General features: G+C 55.1%; 1 protein-coding gene across 1 annotated transcript; it reads right to left on the bottom strand.

Moving 5' to 3' along the window:
- Window positions 1-1823: 1823 nt before the first annotated feature.
- On the bottom strand, window positions 1824-15518 carry RGSL1 (regulator of G protein signaling like 1; the record flags this gene model as incomplete). The annotated part of the gene is made up of 21 exons (XM_082766043.1): window positions 1824-1909; window positions 2203-2322; window positions 3820-3932; window positions 4105-4229; window positions 4739-4877; window positions 5263-5443; window positions 6186-6315; window positions 6472-6568; window positions 6806-6923; window positions 7377-7570; window positions 8561-8669; window positions 9068-9181; window positions 9332-9560; window positions 11074-11136; window positions 11658-12598; window positions 12773-12934; window positions 13225-13329; window positions 14071-14200; window positions 14592-14666; window positions 14916-14998; window positions 15506-15518. 21 exons carry the CDS (start codon window positions 15516-15518, stop codon window positions 1824-1826), a joined length of 3327 nt encoding a protein of 1108 aa, XP_082622169.1.
- Between the last annotated feature and the right edge of the window lie 811 nt (window positions 15519-16329).

Raw genomic sequence — 16329 nt, forward strand, 5'->3', positions numbered from 1 at the left:
GAAGAACCAAACGGGGAATAAATTTGGAAAAATGTTTCCTACATATTTATGAACAAGGTCCCCATCTCTACCTGAGAGAGGAAGGCAGTCCAGAGCTCTGCTGGGTGCTGAAGGCTTCCTCTCCTTGGAAGCATACGGTCCCTTGTGAAATGGGCTGGATAGTGGATTTTATTTATTTATTTATTTATTTTTGCTTTGTTTTACTCCTGTGGAGCGAGGGTGAGGATCTCATGGATGAGCAGATGTGCAAAGCTGAGCATCAGCGCCTACGTGTGTGCCAAACTCAGGGTGGATGTGTTTGCTCCGTCTCATTGACAAGCGAGTGGCTGTCAAGATGCATTGTGGAGCTCTGCATCCCTTTAGCTGTGCGTGCTTGTATTTTTATGCAGCTGCAAACCAGCAGGCAGGGCTGTGCCATGGGCTGGGCTCCTTGAGAGCATTATAAAAATTCCACATTTCCAGCCTGCTGCAACCTTTGTGCCCTCTTGCCTCACCCTGCTGTGGTACCAAAGGGCTGTGACTTGGTGGCTCTGAAAGGCTGTGAAAAGCCCTCCCTGGAAGCAGAGAGCACTCCAGGATGCCTAAACCAGAGCCCTCAACATCTGTGAATCCTTCTGGGGACGGGGTTCAGCTGGGCTCACACTACAGGGACAGCACCTTTAGGGCTGAAGTGCTAGTGCAAGGCACGTGAAAACGCAGCTAGCTTTGGGGCTGGGGGCTTGGGGCAAAACCAAGCTGCAAAATCAAATTTTGGGGAGCTGGCTGGTTTTGCAGCTGGCAACGGGAAGCTCTTTACTTACAGAAATGTTGGACTTTGGGTTGGCCTGTTTGATTCTGCAAAAGCCAAGTGTTGATAATCAAAATGGACAAATAAGAAATGTTATCTCCTGCCTTAAATACACCTGTGCTGTTGCCAGGATGCAGCCATCTAGGATTTGAGGGTTAAAGCATAGCTAAAAATAGACTTCAAGTTACAAAGCAGAGCGTGCAGGGGTGGGAGCTATGAAAGGCAAGGCGTGCTAAAGGTCCTGGGCTGGTTCTTCAGTGAAATCATGTCCAAAGTACACCGGGGAATTTTGCAGCTTCCTGGTGGCTCAGCAGAGCCACTCTTCCTTCCCGTCAGGCAGGAAAGTGAAGGTGTTCAGTAGGGTTTGGTTAGTGCTTGGGAAAGATAGGTGCACTGGATATTGATAAAAATAATAATGAGAAAGCCAAAATTCCCAATCAGGCATAAGCTGACTTTGGGAGGGGTGAAAAAACAGGCTCTGGTAAGACGGGCACCACCTCACCACCCTGGGGACAGCTGCGCCCTTCCACCTAAATGTACCTCCCACGGTTTTTGGGGAAGACACCAAAGTGTTGTCCTGCTGGACACCCAATGTGATTTATTTAGCTACTGGGTCTCAGCCACAGGCAATGCAGTTTTTTTTTAAAGATAAATGAGGGGAAGGAGGCTGCTGTGTGGCATGGGTGTCTCCTCAGGCGGCAATGTGCCTTGTGGCACGTCCCTGCAAGTCACCGCTGGTGCTGTGTTATCAGGCAGGCTGGAGGGTGCTGTCAGTTGCTTTATTTTTCTGGTCTTATTGCAGATTAAGTGCAGCCTATGTGGTGTGTCTTGGCTGCTCAGCTTCCTTGGAGCACATCCCTGCCCTGCTCAGCGTGGATAAGGTGCTGGGACATCTGTCCTTCCACCTGAGCCTGCGCAGAGGGGAGAAGCTCTGTATCAGTGGCTGCTGCTGCTGATAGATGCGTGGGTGAATGGTGTTAACGAGGCTGTGCTTAGGGCATGGGGACATTCAGCAACTGGAGACTGTGTGTGTGTGTTACTGGGAGAGACTGCAGCCAGCTGGGGCTGGAAACAGCCCATCCAGGGGCAGCAGCAGCTGCTTTGAGGTGGAGCTGCTGGCACCTGCAGCACAAGCCCAGGGAGGGCAGCGAGGGAGGGAAATGCCTCCTTGCTCTGGGACCCCATCCTTGGTGCTATTGGGGGGTGGTCTGCCCCTGTAGCCACCTACCTGCCCTGCAGGTAGCCCTACAGGCTTGCTGAGTGGGAGATGTTTCTCATGGTGGTTCTCTGAATCTGAGAAAAGCAACAGGCACAAACTCCCCATCATGGCTGAGATGGGGAGCCCTAAAGCTGGGCTCTCACCCCAGCAGCTGGAGCTGCTATGGGGAGCAGGAACCCTCGTGGCACCAGCTCACCCCTCTGCTCCTCCAGCAGCTCCTTTTGCAGCTCCTTTTGCAGCTCCTTTTTCTTCTGGGACTGTGGCAGCAGGATGCGGATCCCTCCCAGGAGGGTGAACATGATGACAACGTGATTGCCTGGGGAAGGAGAAGAGAAATGTCCCCTTGGAGTCCCACCGGGCTTGTGCAGAGCCCGAGGGCAGTGCCGCAGTGACGCCTGGCGACAGGCGGCCAGCCCAGCACCCTCTGTCTGCACAGCAAAGTAATAACCAAAATATGGCAAAAGCCAGACGTGGGCGACGGGAGGGCTCTCCTGGGGATTGCAGGTATCTCGCCTAGCAATTTTAAGGCAGCACACCCAATTTTTCCCAGCAGAAAAGTGAGCTCTGAAGGTCAGCAAAGCAAATCCTTAGATAAAGTTTGTTAAAGTGCGATAAGGTGCAGAAAATGTCCCGAGCAGAAGGTGGCAGAGGCATGAGCGCAGTCAGAAGCAGCAGCTCTCTGGGGGTTGCGTGTCACTTTGCTTCCCTCCTCATCAGCAGCCGGAGCTGGGACAGCTTCTGCCGTGCACCAGGGTGTGCCAGTGCCTATCCCTGCCCCACTGGGCTGAATGGGGGATAGGGCAGGAGAAATGACACACAGCTGAGATGGCACATCTCTCCCCGTGATATTCATCCCTGCAAAGAGGCAGGTGCTCCAGGGAGCTGTGGCTCGGGACAAGAGTTGTCCTGGGGATGTTCCCTGCAAGATCAATGTCAGAGAAGAAAGCACCAGCACAGGGTCTGCGACTCCAGCTCGGCTGCCAAGCTGTAGCTCGAGCACCTGCCTGTTCACATCAAAAAACCTCCAGCCGTGCTGATTTTAACCAGAACTTGACAGTGATAAATTACCGGGAGCAGAACGCTGCGTTGCTGACACCCACTCGGCCGTCAAAGCAAGATTAGGACGTGCCTATTTTGGTTTCCCCTCTAATCAAAAATCAATTAGACAATTTCCAAATGAATATTCAGTCAAGGAGCCAGGCTGTCAGGCAGAGTGACAGCACTTAACAGTGCTTTCTTTGTGTTTTTCACAGTTTAGTGTTTAGTATGTTGAAACTAAATAAGTGGATGAGGGTAAAAGATTTTTTTTTTCCCTAGAGATACCCTAGTGAGTGTCACCTCACATCCTCGTGAAACCTTTTCTCCTTTCCCAATGTTCAAAGCATCCTCCGTGTAATGCCACTAAGCCTGGTGTTTGCCTTCACAGTTCTGGGCAGTCTTTCTTTTTCCTGCTCACTTCCGACTTATAACCAAACAGATTAATTGATTTAATTTCTGCTTTAGCATGTGTATGGGGTATTTTTAATTTGTTTCCTTCAAAAACCAAGACTTATGCAACAGCTCTTTGCTTATTAACTCTCTGCCCCCACTTCTCTAATCCCCAAAGAAATTTCTAAAAACCCACTGGGTGATTTTGACTGGATTGGAGGGGAAGGAATGGCTTTAACAAAGGTCTGCCCCATGTGGTCCTCAAAGCTGGGTGAAGCAGCAGAGCATGTGGTAGGGTGCTGGTGTAGCCCCAGCCTTGGTCAGCTGGCTGTTGGGACAATGAGACAGGGCAAACGTGGAGCAGGGGGACAGGCACTCATCTTACTTGGATTGTAGATGTCAGATACTTCGGAACAGGCTTTTGTACTGGGCAACGAGGCTGTCTCCCTCTCCACCTTGGAGACCCGAAAGCTCTTCATCACCTTCCAGTTGCAGAACCTGTGTGAGAAAGGCTGGAGTCAGGGACAGCAAACCCCCAAGCAGATGTCGACAGCTGTGCTCCTGGGGAGGGTTTTGTCTGCGTTTTCTTCATGCCAGAGGAGCCAGGTGGCTGGAAAAAGAGGCTGGCACCTGCACAGCCTCTGCCACCTCGGAGGGAGGGGACAGGTACCTCTTCCAGAAGTGTATCAGGATGGGGAGGAGGGTGACCTTGGCCTTGTGGTAGAGGAGGCGGTTCAGCAGCCCCTTGGAAGACAGGGTCCAGATTAGGTCTCTGTCATCTTCAGAGATGTTCACTTGGCCATGGAAGAGACCGTGCTTAGCCAGAGCAGTTTGTAGGTTTGTAGCACTCCTGGTGGCACATCCCTCTCCCTAACCCCCCTGGCATTTCATCTGCCTCTAAAAAGAGATGCTACTGAGGTCCTGGCTGACTGTCCTGAATATACGGGTAGAATCCCCCTTGGATTTTTTGGAAAACCGCTGTGCTTTCCAAAGGGAAGATGGGCAGAGCCACAGCTACTCTAGGGGAAGAGGTGGGTGCATTGTGGAGGAATATGATGGTGGCTTTGGCCTGTGGAGAATGAAAGGACTGAATTGGATAGCAATACCCATCCTGGTGCTTCAGTCCCATTGCCCATGTAGAGTTTCCCAAGCTCTGGAGCATGTCCTGAAGGTTCAGAGCACGCCTGGCCGAAGCAGACCCAACCCTTGCCTGGTTTCTTCCCTCACGGCTGCAATGGGATGGCCTTGAGCAATGATCAGCCAGCAGCCCCTCCAGGCTTCCCGGGTGGGTGCCAGCACCTTACCCGCAGTTTGGGGGGGATGTCAGAGTTCAGGAAGAGCTTGCTGATGATGGCAGCTTTCCTTTTGAGAAAGGCGACTTCCTTTTCTGAGCGCATGTTGTGGGCTGCCAAAGCTTCGGCCGAATCAGCCAGCCTGGAAAACCTGCAAAAGCACGCCCGCAGGTCTTGCTCTGAGACAAGTGCCTTGCTACTAGGCAGGCATGTTCCTGCTGGCCTCTGCATTTACTGGGCCACAAAAACAACACCTAGGAGGTGTGGGACAGCTGAACGGGTTGGGTAACCACCAGCAGGCTCACTGTAGACAGCGAGCAGGCTTTGGTCATGCCATGCTGCAGCGTGGTGTCCAGATCCCAGCCTGGCACAGAGGTGCTGAGGGGGTTTTGGTGTGTAAGATGAGCCCCCGGTGTGTGAAGAAGCTGTGGGTGGCTTTGTCCCTTGCCAAGGGACAGGCACCACTCTCAGGGAGGGCCTGGGCCTGAGCCAAGGCAGACTGCTGGCACCTGAGTGCCCATGGAAAGGGCACTTACTTGTTGATCTCCAGATAAAAGCGGAGGTCATCGACGAGGAAGTTGACGGTAATGAGCTGGTTGTCAAAGAGCTGGCGTTTCACCAGAGGCATGTCCTTGTCCTGCAGGGAGCCGCTGGAGACGACGTGGGAGTGTAACCTGCTCGTGGTGCTGCTGCTGCGCATCGTGGTGGGGGGCAGGTCTGGGAGAGGGGACAAAATGTTTGGGTCCTGCTTCTCCTGGTGCTGGTTTGAGTCTGGCTGGGCATCTGGTGCTATACCTGGCTCCCTCCCCTAACCTTTGCTTGCTTTATCTTGTTCACAAGGAATTTGCTTGAGGGCCTTTCAGCCTATGTGGACTACAGCCTTCTTGCAGCCTGTAGGGCTCCCCAGGGAATTCAGATCCACCCAGTGTGCTTTTCCCTTAGCTCAGTGACCTCCGCCATCCATCTGTCCTCCTTCTTGCACTCACGGAGTGCTTTTGTTCATTGTTTTCATAGGGGGATGGCCACAGGAGGTTAGGCCAAAGTCTGCCTAGCCGTTATCCTGTCTTTGACAGAGGCCACAAGTGGATTACAAGGGAGAAAGAAAGGTAAAATATCTGTTATTTCCCCTACATACAATATTCTCCAACTTCCAGACACTTCCATTTCCAGGGATTTCCTGATCTAGGTGGACTTGACATCAGAAAACCAACTATGGCATGAATATGTTATCTGTGTTGCTTGTGCAGAGTTCTGTGCCTCATCACCCCAGATTTCGGCACACAATATTTGGCATCCTGACACTCCTGCATCACCAGCTCTCTAAATACCTCCAGCAGAGAACAATTAGGGTTCAGCACGTGGGGATGGGTGAGGAGCCACAGGCTTCCTCCATTCACCTCCCCTAAACCTAGGAGTGTCCTGGGGAGAGAGGAGCGGGGCGGCAGGACTCCAGCCTTACTTTCCTCCTCATTTTCTCTTTCCTTCCGCAGAAAGCCCTCGAACTCCATGCGGCACTTGTCGTCGTTCATCTCCCGATGGAACTTGCAGATGCTCTTGACGATGTCATGGATGGTGAACCAGGCACACTTCTGCAGAGATGCAGCACAGCCCGGCTCAGCTGGTGGCACAGCCCTGGGGAGCCAGCCCCTGGCTGTGGGGTTTGCTCACAGACAGAGACCATCTCCCCTCTTTCTTTTTTTCCTAGATAACGCCCCAGCCTCCCTGCAGGGAGGCTCTTTCCTTACCAGGCTGTCTGTCGTGAAGTTCCCCATCCTGTGCCGCAAATGAAGGTTAGACTTGGGCGTTTCACTCGGGGGAAACAGGTCCTGGTACTCCTTAAACCTGCCAGATGGGAGACCAGAGAGCATCAGGGGCGGCCAGACGCACGAGCAGGGCAGTGGTTTGGTGGCCGGGATGGGGAACAGCTGAGAGGGGATGGCCCTGAGGTTGGGGTCCCGCAGGACTCCTGGTCCTGGAGGAGGATGGAGAAAAGGGATGGGGGCTGGAAGTGCCTTGGCAGCTGCAGTGACAATTTTGCTGGGGTGAGGGTCTGGCTGGGATTTGGAGCCCAGTTCTCACCATCGTTTTTCCATTGCTTTCTGGACAAAAACCTGGGCTGTCATCAACATGAAAGGTGTGACTACTTCAGCCTCCCTGATTTCTTTGATGATAGAAGAGTGGCAGTCCAGCAGTTCCTCTGGAAGAGACAAGTGGTCACTGTCTGCTGCTAGAAGCTGTCCCTGAGCCACCGTGACAGCTCTTCCTACCCTCCCATCTGCACGTGGCACCCTGTCCCACCTCTGCCTGCCCCAGAATCTGGTCCTCATCTCTTTTCCTTTCTATGCTGTGCTAATTGCATATTTTGGGAGTGAAGCTGGGCCTCCAAGAGCACCTGAAGGAGATGGGGTAGGGAAGGGCTATTCCTGCCACTGGGGGAACTGCAGGTTGCAGGTCTTGGCCAGGAGATCCTGCCACAGAGGTAGAGCACCTTCCTATAAATATGTGGCAGTGGAAGCCCTCAGCAAACACTGGGCAGGGAAAAAGGAGGATTGGCAAGTCCCTGCAAGAGGATCTAAAATCTGCAGCCAGGTCAGGGAAAAAGAAGCCTTCATCACGGCTGGAGTAAAGTGCAGGGTGGGAGGGTGCCTACCAGCTGGGATGTCACCGTGGAAATAATTTCTGACGATGCTGCTAACGAGGGCGCTCTTGATCTTGGCATTGGGCTCTGCAACCAGCTTCTCCACGGCCATCCAGAACCGCAGAGGTTGATCTGCGTTGTGCTCCTCGAGGAACTGCCTGAAGTACTGCAGGTGGGCAGGGTTGTGCAGCACCTTCACAAAGTGCCTGCAGGGGAGGAGACACCAGGAGATGTGACCTCTGTGCTGCCTCCCACCTGGAAATTAGCCTGCTTCTCCGACCAGAGGCACCCAAAGAGCTGGAAACGCATGGGTCAGTCGTGCCAGGGGGTTATGAAGCAGATGGGCCAGGAAAGGACTTGGTTTCAGCCTGAAGAGGAGGATTTTTCTAAGGAGATGAGGAGGAGGCAGGGCTTAAGGTCTCTGCCAGAGACCTCAGAACCTGCAAATGGAGCAGGACAGCTCTGCAGACACCAGGGGAGGGAGGCAGGTAAGGATGGGACACCCAGAAGGACTGGTGGGAGGAGGAGGAGGTTGTGCTCCCCTACGTATCATTGAAGAGATTCAGCAGAACTTTGGAAAAACCACAGCTGGGAGCAGACTGGGATTTGGGTCCTTTACAAGGTTAGCAAGCCCTTGTTTGAAGGTTGGTGGACTGGGTCAAGTATGTTCATTGTCTCAATGTGGCTCCTGAGACTGACTTTCAAAGTAAATAATAAAAGCTTCCCCCAGTCATGTCCTGGTTAACATTTATATCCTGATGTGGAGCTGTCAGGGCTCTTGTCTGAAGTACTCCCAGGAGGTGGGACTCCACACAGACATCCTCATGGTCAGTGAGGACAGATTTAAGCGTGGTCACGGTGATTTTAAGTGCTGGTTTGGGGTCTGAGAGCTGCCTAGCTGTAGTGCAGGTGGTTTGCCAGAGAGCAACTGAGGTCAAAGTGCACAAGAAGTGAGGAATAAATTCAGGTTATGGGGTTGGGAGAGAAAAAAAGAAACTTCTTTCCTTCTGTCTAGGTCACTCTACACTTCAGACCTATGGGCCACCCATGTTTATATCTGAATGAGCCCAATGACAAATCCAGGAGAAGTGACACTATGGGAAAGCAGTGGGAACAGCCCTGTTTCTTCAAAGACTGTAAATAGCAAAAAATAAGAAAATAAAAAATAACAAAGCCTTGTGCTGCAAAGTGCCAACCTGGGTCTTTTAGTTGGCTTCTCTACCACGGCAGAGGTGACCTTTGTGGCACTCGATTTGGTTTTTCTCCCGGGAGCAGTCCTCTTCTTTTTGTTCTCAGGCTCAGCAGCTGTGGGGACAGAACAGTGTTGGCTCCCTCCTCAGGTGACTGCTAGAGCCTGCTCACAGCTGTCCTCAGGGCAGGGGACCCTGGAGAAGCCCAGGCTGCCTCCAGATCCACCCTGATGGTAGCTGCATGGTGAGCCCAGCTCGGGGACGCTGCATGCTGTGGAAGCCCTTTTCCCTCGCATGGTTTGACCTCCTCAGCATCTGCTTCAGAGAAGTGCTCCCAGCCTGGATTAACACCCCGAAAGGCATGCCTTTCATTGGGGTGACACCTCTCTCTCCTTCTGGAGATGTTTTCCTGATGCTGGGAGGCAAACAGGGAAGGTCCCTGCTCCTCTGGTACCCTAAGGGAGTGTTGACTGGGAGCCTGCCCTGCTTCTGCCCTGCTTGGGCTGAACTCACCTGGTGGTGGGCTTTTGGGAGGCGAAATCTCATTATCCTTGCTTGGGCTGTCCGCAGGCAGCGGGGCTTTCTCAGCGGCTGGCTCATTTGATGCCACCTTCTGGGAGTCTGCATCTGGTAGAGAAGAGGGGACAGATCTGGGGTTCGTTCCTGCAGGCTGTGTCAGCCCCTCAGCATGTACCGAGTGCTGTGTTGTGACAGCTTTTTGCCTTTCCCCTTCCCTGTCCCGAACCCATGCTCTCCCTGGGGCGCTGCATTTCTTACCAGCTGTGCTCACGAGATCTGTCTCTGCCTGGCCGGAGCCCCCTTGCTGGAGGTGCCGAGTGGCCCAGGCTCGCCAGTGCTCGGAGGAGAGACCTTCCAAGTTCCTCGTGCCATGCAAGGCCTGGCTCAGCTTCAAGGATTTGTTTATCCTCTCAGACAGGAGGAAACATTCCTCTTTCCTTACAAGGTGTCCTTGCACCTTGGGCACTGGGACATCGCCCTGTGGAGACTGCAGCAAGAAGAGCAGAGGGGGCTGGTACAGAGCTCCTCCTGTTGGAGGAGCTGAACCTAGAAGGCCAGCTGAGCATTTTTTGGGGTACAAACCTATCCAAGTTAGACCTTGGGAAGAAAATCTGTGTGAGCACAAAGCTCAGCACCAGCTTGGGACCTGTCCATGCTGTTCCTAAGGCTGGAGCTGGGGCAGTGCAGCAGGTCCCTCAGCTCACCCAGGCAACGGCTTGCCAGCCAAAGGCAGCAGCTTTCATAAAGGGGTCAACATCCAGCCAGGAGGGCTGAAAACAGCTCTGGAGGTGACACGGGCAGACAGGTAAGCTCGTGTGCCTTTTCTGCTGGCTGCTGCCCTGGGACTGGCTCTGGCCAGTGTCCCAGGAGTGCCTCCTGCTATCCCACTGAGACCCTCCTGCAGGTTTTGGCTCCCCAACAGCCTGCAGGACTGGCCGAGCAGCAGGGCCAGACAGGCTGTCTGCTGACCGAGTTGAATGCTGCTGAGAGCAAGCACCAAAAATAACCCCGCCAAGCCCCCGAGCAGCTCCTCTGACACAAGTGCTGCGAGGGCCGGGATGAGTTTGGCTTAGGGGATGGTGCCTGCGGAGAGCACGGCCACGGCACCTGCTGAACTGCTAATTGCTCTCCTGGACCAGGAACGTGCTCTGAGAGGTAATTTCCTCGACAAGGGATGCTTAGAAACCTGGGCAGCTAATTAACTTACAACCAAGAGCATTTAATGAGCAGGGTCAGGAGCTGACAGCTGCCAACCTACTGCTCCGTAAGAGCTCGGCTCTTGCTGACTGCGGTTCTGACATCTCTGTGAGCCAGGTCTTTGGGGCACTGCCCCTGGAAGCCTGTCCTAATCATTTCTGGGACCAGCTGATGAATTTACATTGCAATCTGGGGAAAATCCTAGTGGTCAGACTGAAGAAGTTAGTTGTGGTAAGCAAAATTGCCTGTGTGGGTTGTGCAAGGGACCCAAACAGGCAGGATGCTCCGAGGTTTCTCTCTGCAAGGCTTCCTGATGGAAGGCATTGAGAAACATGGGATTTCTGCTGCTGGGAACATGAGTGCTTGTGTGACTCTGCTTTCTTAAAGCACGGCTTTACCCAGTGGAAAGAAACATGTGGAAAACTTGAGCGTGGTTGAATCAGAGGCCAAAAGGCTGCACGCCCTCTTCCCCAGTGCTGGCGAGGCACCGCTCGTGCTGGAACAGGGACGTACACATTTGTGGCTGCCCATGAGTCAGATTAATAGCAGTATTTGTTGTGAACCAGGAAAAAAGGGGGAGAATTAATTCCCAGAAGTGTTTTTCGCAACTTGCCACTGGCTTCACCCGTGCTTGCCCTGGATGAGTGCTTTTAAATCTCTCCCGGCTTCTGGGCTGGGTCATGGCTCAAAGGCTGACCTGTGGGCTGCCAGGCTTCTCTTCTCCCTCTCACCACCTTTTTCCATCCCCACTGCTGCTTGCACACCCCTTGAGGATGGCCCAGGCCCTCATGCATCCCCCTTACCATAAATTGAAGGAAGGTCTTATCTTCATCAGCCAGAAATTTCTCATAGAAGATGCAGAGGACCTGGGGAGGAGCAGAGGTGGCTGCCTCAGCTGTTGCTCATGTTCCCCACCAGAAAGTGGCACCCCATGGGCAGGTTGCACCCCACTGAGATGCCCAGGGGGCTGCACACAGGGGTTGGCCCCTTGGGCTGCTCAGAGATTGCCCAGAAGTGCTTGGCTTTGTAAATGTGCTTTAAAAATGTGCTTTAATCCCGTTGTGCTGGAAGCAGTGACTCAGATGCAAAGGGCCAGCCGCTGTCCCGTGATCCCCGTGGCACGTGCATCTAGCCGAGGTCACCAGCTGCTAAATGACTGCTCGGCACAGCAAACCCATGGGGATGCTCCTCTCTGCTGGCCTGGAGTGTCTCGGTCACTGCTTCCAGCAGCACAAGCTGACTCGTGACCATAAGTTCTGTCCTCCCTTGTCTCTCTTCACCTTCGTTTTCCAAATACCTCTCCTTCTAACCATGCCTGCGGTCCTTTCACCAGCCCAGGCTGTGAAGGCCAGCGGTACCTCCCCGCCCGACCGCTGCTGCCCTGTACCTTGCAAATCTCTTTCTGGGCTCTGAATATCCAGGGGGTGAACTCCCCAGAAGCCAGGTGCTCCTGCAGGCCCTGCAGGGTCCTCGCCTCCAGGGGAAGCTGCTGGACGGCGCTCTCCTCCAGGTAGGTCTTGTGTATCCTGTCCGCGATCAAATGGCGCAGGAAGAAGCTGTTTTCTCTGCTGGGGTCCAGCACCGCGGGCAGAAATTCCTCCAGGTCGTGCCACAGGTCCAGCAGACGAGTCTCCATGGTCTGGCCCTGGCACTTCAAGAAGTCCCTGAAGGGCCATCCCGCGCAGCTGTCCGCGCTGAGGGCCCAGGGGAGGAGGCGCAGGGTCTTGGCCGGCCTTTTTGGGGTCGGCAGCTTGGCGAGGGGTGTAGAGGAACGCAGGCTAGAGAGGACTTTCTTTTCACAGAGGTCCTCCAGATGGATGGCCAGCTCTGCCTTGGGTCTAGGTCTTTTGGGAGAGGTTGCTCCTCCTTTGCCCCCAAAGGCAGCGCTTGCAGGACCCGGTCCCAAAGCCTCCTTACCCGGCTGCGATCCCTTCACGCTCCCAGCTGGCCCTGGCTGCCTCTCTGGTGTCTGAAAGCTTGTCTTTGCTTCTTGGGTGTCTCTTCCCTCCTTGACAAGAGCCCAGACCTTCTCCTTGGCCTTCTTGCTGCTGTAAGGCCTTGATGGGTCCTGGCTCTTTGTAATGTGCATTGTGAAGAGATTGTCCGAAACGCCTAGGGGCTCCTGCATGGTGCCCTGTGCCACCCGCTCCTGGTACTCCTGCAGCAGAGGCCAACACAGCTTCTCTTCTTCCATGCCCATCTTGCACTGGATGAAGAATTTAGGGAGCCAGTAACTCTGAATTATAAACAGGGCTCGTTGCTGCATCTTGACTAGCATCTCCCTCCGGGTGCCGATGGCCCCAGCGTGCCTGACTTTGCGCGATGACCCTGAAATGATGAAGGGGATGATGATGAAGGGGCAGCTCCATCCAGGCCTGGTGGCGCCAGGGGAGATGCCCAGCCAAGCCAAGCTTCTGCTGCCATCCCATCCCCACCTGGGAGCAGCCAGGAACATGCCACCCTCCGAGAAGGTCACCATTTGTCACCAGCTCCTGTCCTTACCAGCCAGGGTGCCGCAGAGGGTGAGGACGCTGGAGCCTTCGCGCAGGTGGGTGGCTTTCAGCCTGTTCATCAGGGCCAGGTAGAGGTCCTGCTGTGCTGCGTCCGACTCGTCGAGCCCCAGCAGCCTTTCGGTGCTGAGCCAGAAGTCGGTCAGTTCTTCCCCTACGGATCAGGCAAGAGACTGACGTGAAGGGCTTGGTGTTACTCCGAGAGCCTGCTGGCGAGCAAAGCAGCCCCGTGATTTAAGAGAAAGCTGGGAAGATGCCCTGGATGAAGCGAGATGAAATTGTGGAGAAGATCCAGGGCTGTGCAAGCTGGGCTCTGCTGCTGCTGCCTCATCTTCCAGAGCAGGATCTCACATCCCACCGGTGCTCACCCACACCCCTGGCTCTGTGCCGGTGCCCTGAGGGGCAGCACGCCTGCAGTGGGGGCATTTAGCACCCCGTGCCCACCTGCCGTTCCCTGTGTGGAGGCTCGGAAGCGCCACATGCCCTGGCTGCCGCTGATGCACTTCTCCAGTAGCCACTGGTCCGCGCTCCGCCAGTTCAGCAGTTTCTCTGTCGGGGAGAGAGAGCAGAGTGCAGGAGCCTTGATAAATCGCTTATTTTTTTTCTGAAATGAAAGCCTGCATCCCAGCTGCCATAGCGTTCTTCCCAGTGGCTTTGCCTCACAGTGATGCTGGGCTGGGGGGGCTCATTTGGGGGCAAACCAAGCACAGTTCCAACTTGGTGCTGTCAGGACAGACCAGGGCATAACCTAGCAGGTTATTTTTTAGGTTTGTGGGGTATTTTGTGGTACTAAGGGATACGGGTTAGTGGCGGGACTTGATAAGCCAGGTTGATGGTTGTGTTTGATCTTGAAGGTCTTTTCCAGCCTGCAGGGTTCTATGATTTTATGACTTTCCCAGTGTATGATGCCCTGAACGAGGAGCATAACCCGATATGGTGTAAGAGCTCTGTGCGTCCTGCACAGCAGCAAACCCAAAATGCCAGGACCCCTTTCCTGGATCTAAGGCTGCTCTCCAGCCCGGCTTCACCCACGCACTGCTTTTACAAACCCTGCAGCTGCTGCTAAGCAGCTATTCCAGCTCAACCCCACGGAGGCAGCGAGCCTGTACAAACAAGAGCAGGGCTGAGGGGTGAAAACCTCATTCGTTTTATGGAAATCCTGCCTGGGATTTGCTGTGACCCCCCCAAAAAGGGGCGTGCGGTGCCTTTCCAACCCAGTGCCATGCTCAGCAGCCACCGGGCGAGAGGAAGCCCCGCTCCCTTTCCTCCGTGCCTGCCACAATGACTCACCTGCTTCCTCCGACCGCACGAAACCCAGGAGCTTCTGGCAGAGGACGAGGTGGAGGCAGAGGCTGGATCTGCAGAAGTGAGGCAGGCGGTGCTTCGCCAGCCAGGCCAGCAAAGCCGGGGGGCTGGCATCCTGCAGCACAACCCCCCAGCAGAGGATCAGGCTGGGAGCGAGGAGCCGGCTCGTGCAGGGGAATTGGGGTGAGTAAGGGGCCCGTGCTATGGGGTTTGCCAGAGAGGGGTGCCAACCCGGTGCAGAGGAGGAAGGGAGATGCTTGTGCTGCAGCCCCTGCCACATCCCTGCTGCCTCTCCCCCTCTCTCCCTGCCTGCTTTCCCAGCGCCCTGCCTTCCCGTGGCTTCTGCTCCCCCCGGGGCTCAAAAGCCAAGTGAAGCCTGGTTTGAAATCACCCCCCCCGGCTGATGAACGACAGCCTCGGCAATGAGGAACCATCCCCTTCCCTGCCCGGCGCCCTTCCTCCCTCCTCCTCGCCCTCCTCTCTCCTCACAGGGGATGTTTTCTCACCAGCTGGCTGGGCAGCTCTGGCCACAGGTCCCACTGCCCCGTGCTGCTGGTGTAAAAGGGCGTCTGGCCAAACACCTGCGTGGAAGGGGAGAGCTGGAAGGGATGCAGGGTGGTGGGGAAGCCCAGAGCCCATCCCCGCTACAGAGAAGGCACCATCTTCCTCTTCATCCCTCTGTCTCCATCGCCTCTGAGCCAAGTCCTCAGCTTTCCCTGGCTTGACAACCAAACTATGGTGTCGTCCCAATTTTTCTAACACCGAACCCAAAAGTTCACCTGAGAAAGGCTCAGAAAGGTCCCGGCCTTTAGGGGGAGGAGCAGACTTACAGGAAGGTTCAGAAACGTGTTGAAAAAGTCGACAAAAACTTCATCTCTCAGCAGCAGCCCCATGTCCGTAGAGGCTATGGTTGCTGTGGGGGGGAGAAGAGAAAGTTGTGAGGGCTTTGTGCTGCCGAAAGGTGGATGGGAACCAAAAGATGAGAAGAGGGAAGAGCTGGGCCAGAACAGCTCCCAGAAAAATGTGATGCTGGGTGGGATTTGTGCACTGGGTTCCCCTTGCATCCCTGTGGCTGCCGGCAGGGCAGTTGGAAAGCACTCAGTCCAGCTGCACGGGGGGGCTGGAAAACTTGAGTGGCCTCTTCCTACACACCAAGGGTTTGTGGTTTGGGGAGGCTGGGCACAAATGCTGTGGCATTTCCTCCAAACTAGCAGGCAGCGTTGGGCTGGAGGCAGGCACCAGCAGCACCCCAGATCCCCCCCCATCCTGAGGAGTTTTAATTCCTTCTGAAAGATCTGGGTGTGAGGGCATGGCTGTGTCCCAGGGAGGACCCAGGCTAAGGGATGCTGCTCTTCCCCCCCGTGTTGTCCCCTTCAGGGTGTGCTTGGAGGGCCCCAAGCCTCCAGCCAAGGTCACTCACCGGTGGCCGTCATGTTGCTGTATCCCCGGGACACATTCCAGAGTGCCACACTGCCTGTGACACACTCGTCCCAGCCCCAACCCTCGGGGACACGCGGTGCTCTTGGGGACCACAAGGCACAGCCCCACAGCTTGGGCTTCACTGCCCCTCAGGGACACGCGGCGTTTTTGGGTGCCAGCCCTGCCAATGCACCGGGGCAATCCCAAAATGATGTCCTTCCCCTCTACCCGATCAGGCACCCAGTCCCGTGCCCGGGTGGTGCCTGACACTTCGTAGGAGACCCCGCTATGGTCGTGTTGGACAGAGCAACCCCATTAGCCATCCGGCATCGGTGGGCTTGGCTCTCAGATCCCCAATTTTGGAGCCCCTCCAAGGAAAAGAAAAATGAAAAAGCACTGAGGTGGCACTCTGGAAGACCACCTGGTCCCGGCAGATCAGCAGGAGCGGGTGGTGGTGGGCAAAAAAAAAAAAAAAAAAAAAACAAACCCGGAGGGAGCGAGGGGACTTTGGTGGCCCCCCGGCCACCTCACCAGGTGGCGCTGCCACACCAGGAATGCGACACTGTCCCCAGCGGGGACACGGCCACGAGGAGGGCAGGGGGCTTGTAATGTGCCACATGGTCTTCTTCCCAGGAGGGACACGATGGAGAATGGGGAAAATATGTTAAGAGATCGCACCCAGACCGTGCCCGCACGCGTGTCCCCTGGGGAGGCACCGTCCCCTTCCCTCGGTCAGGGCTGGGGGGCTGCAGGGGCACGTCAGCCAAGTGTTGTGGTGAAACCCAGCCCTCCCCAAAATGATGTGGGGAAGGGTGAGCCGTGAGC

Source organism: Aythya marila (genome assembly GCF_965140915.1).
Source record: "Aythya marila genome assembly, chromosome: 8".
NCBI lineage: Eukaryota > Metazoa > Chordata > Aves > Anseriformes > Anatidae > Aythya > Aythya marila.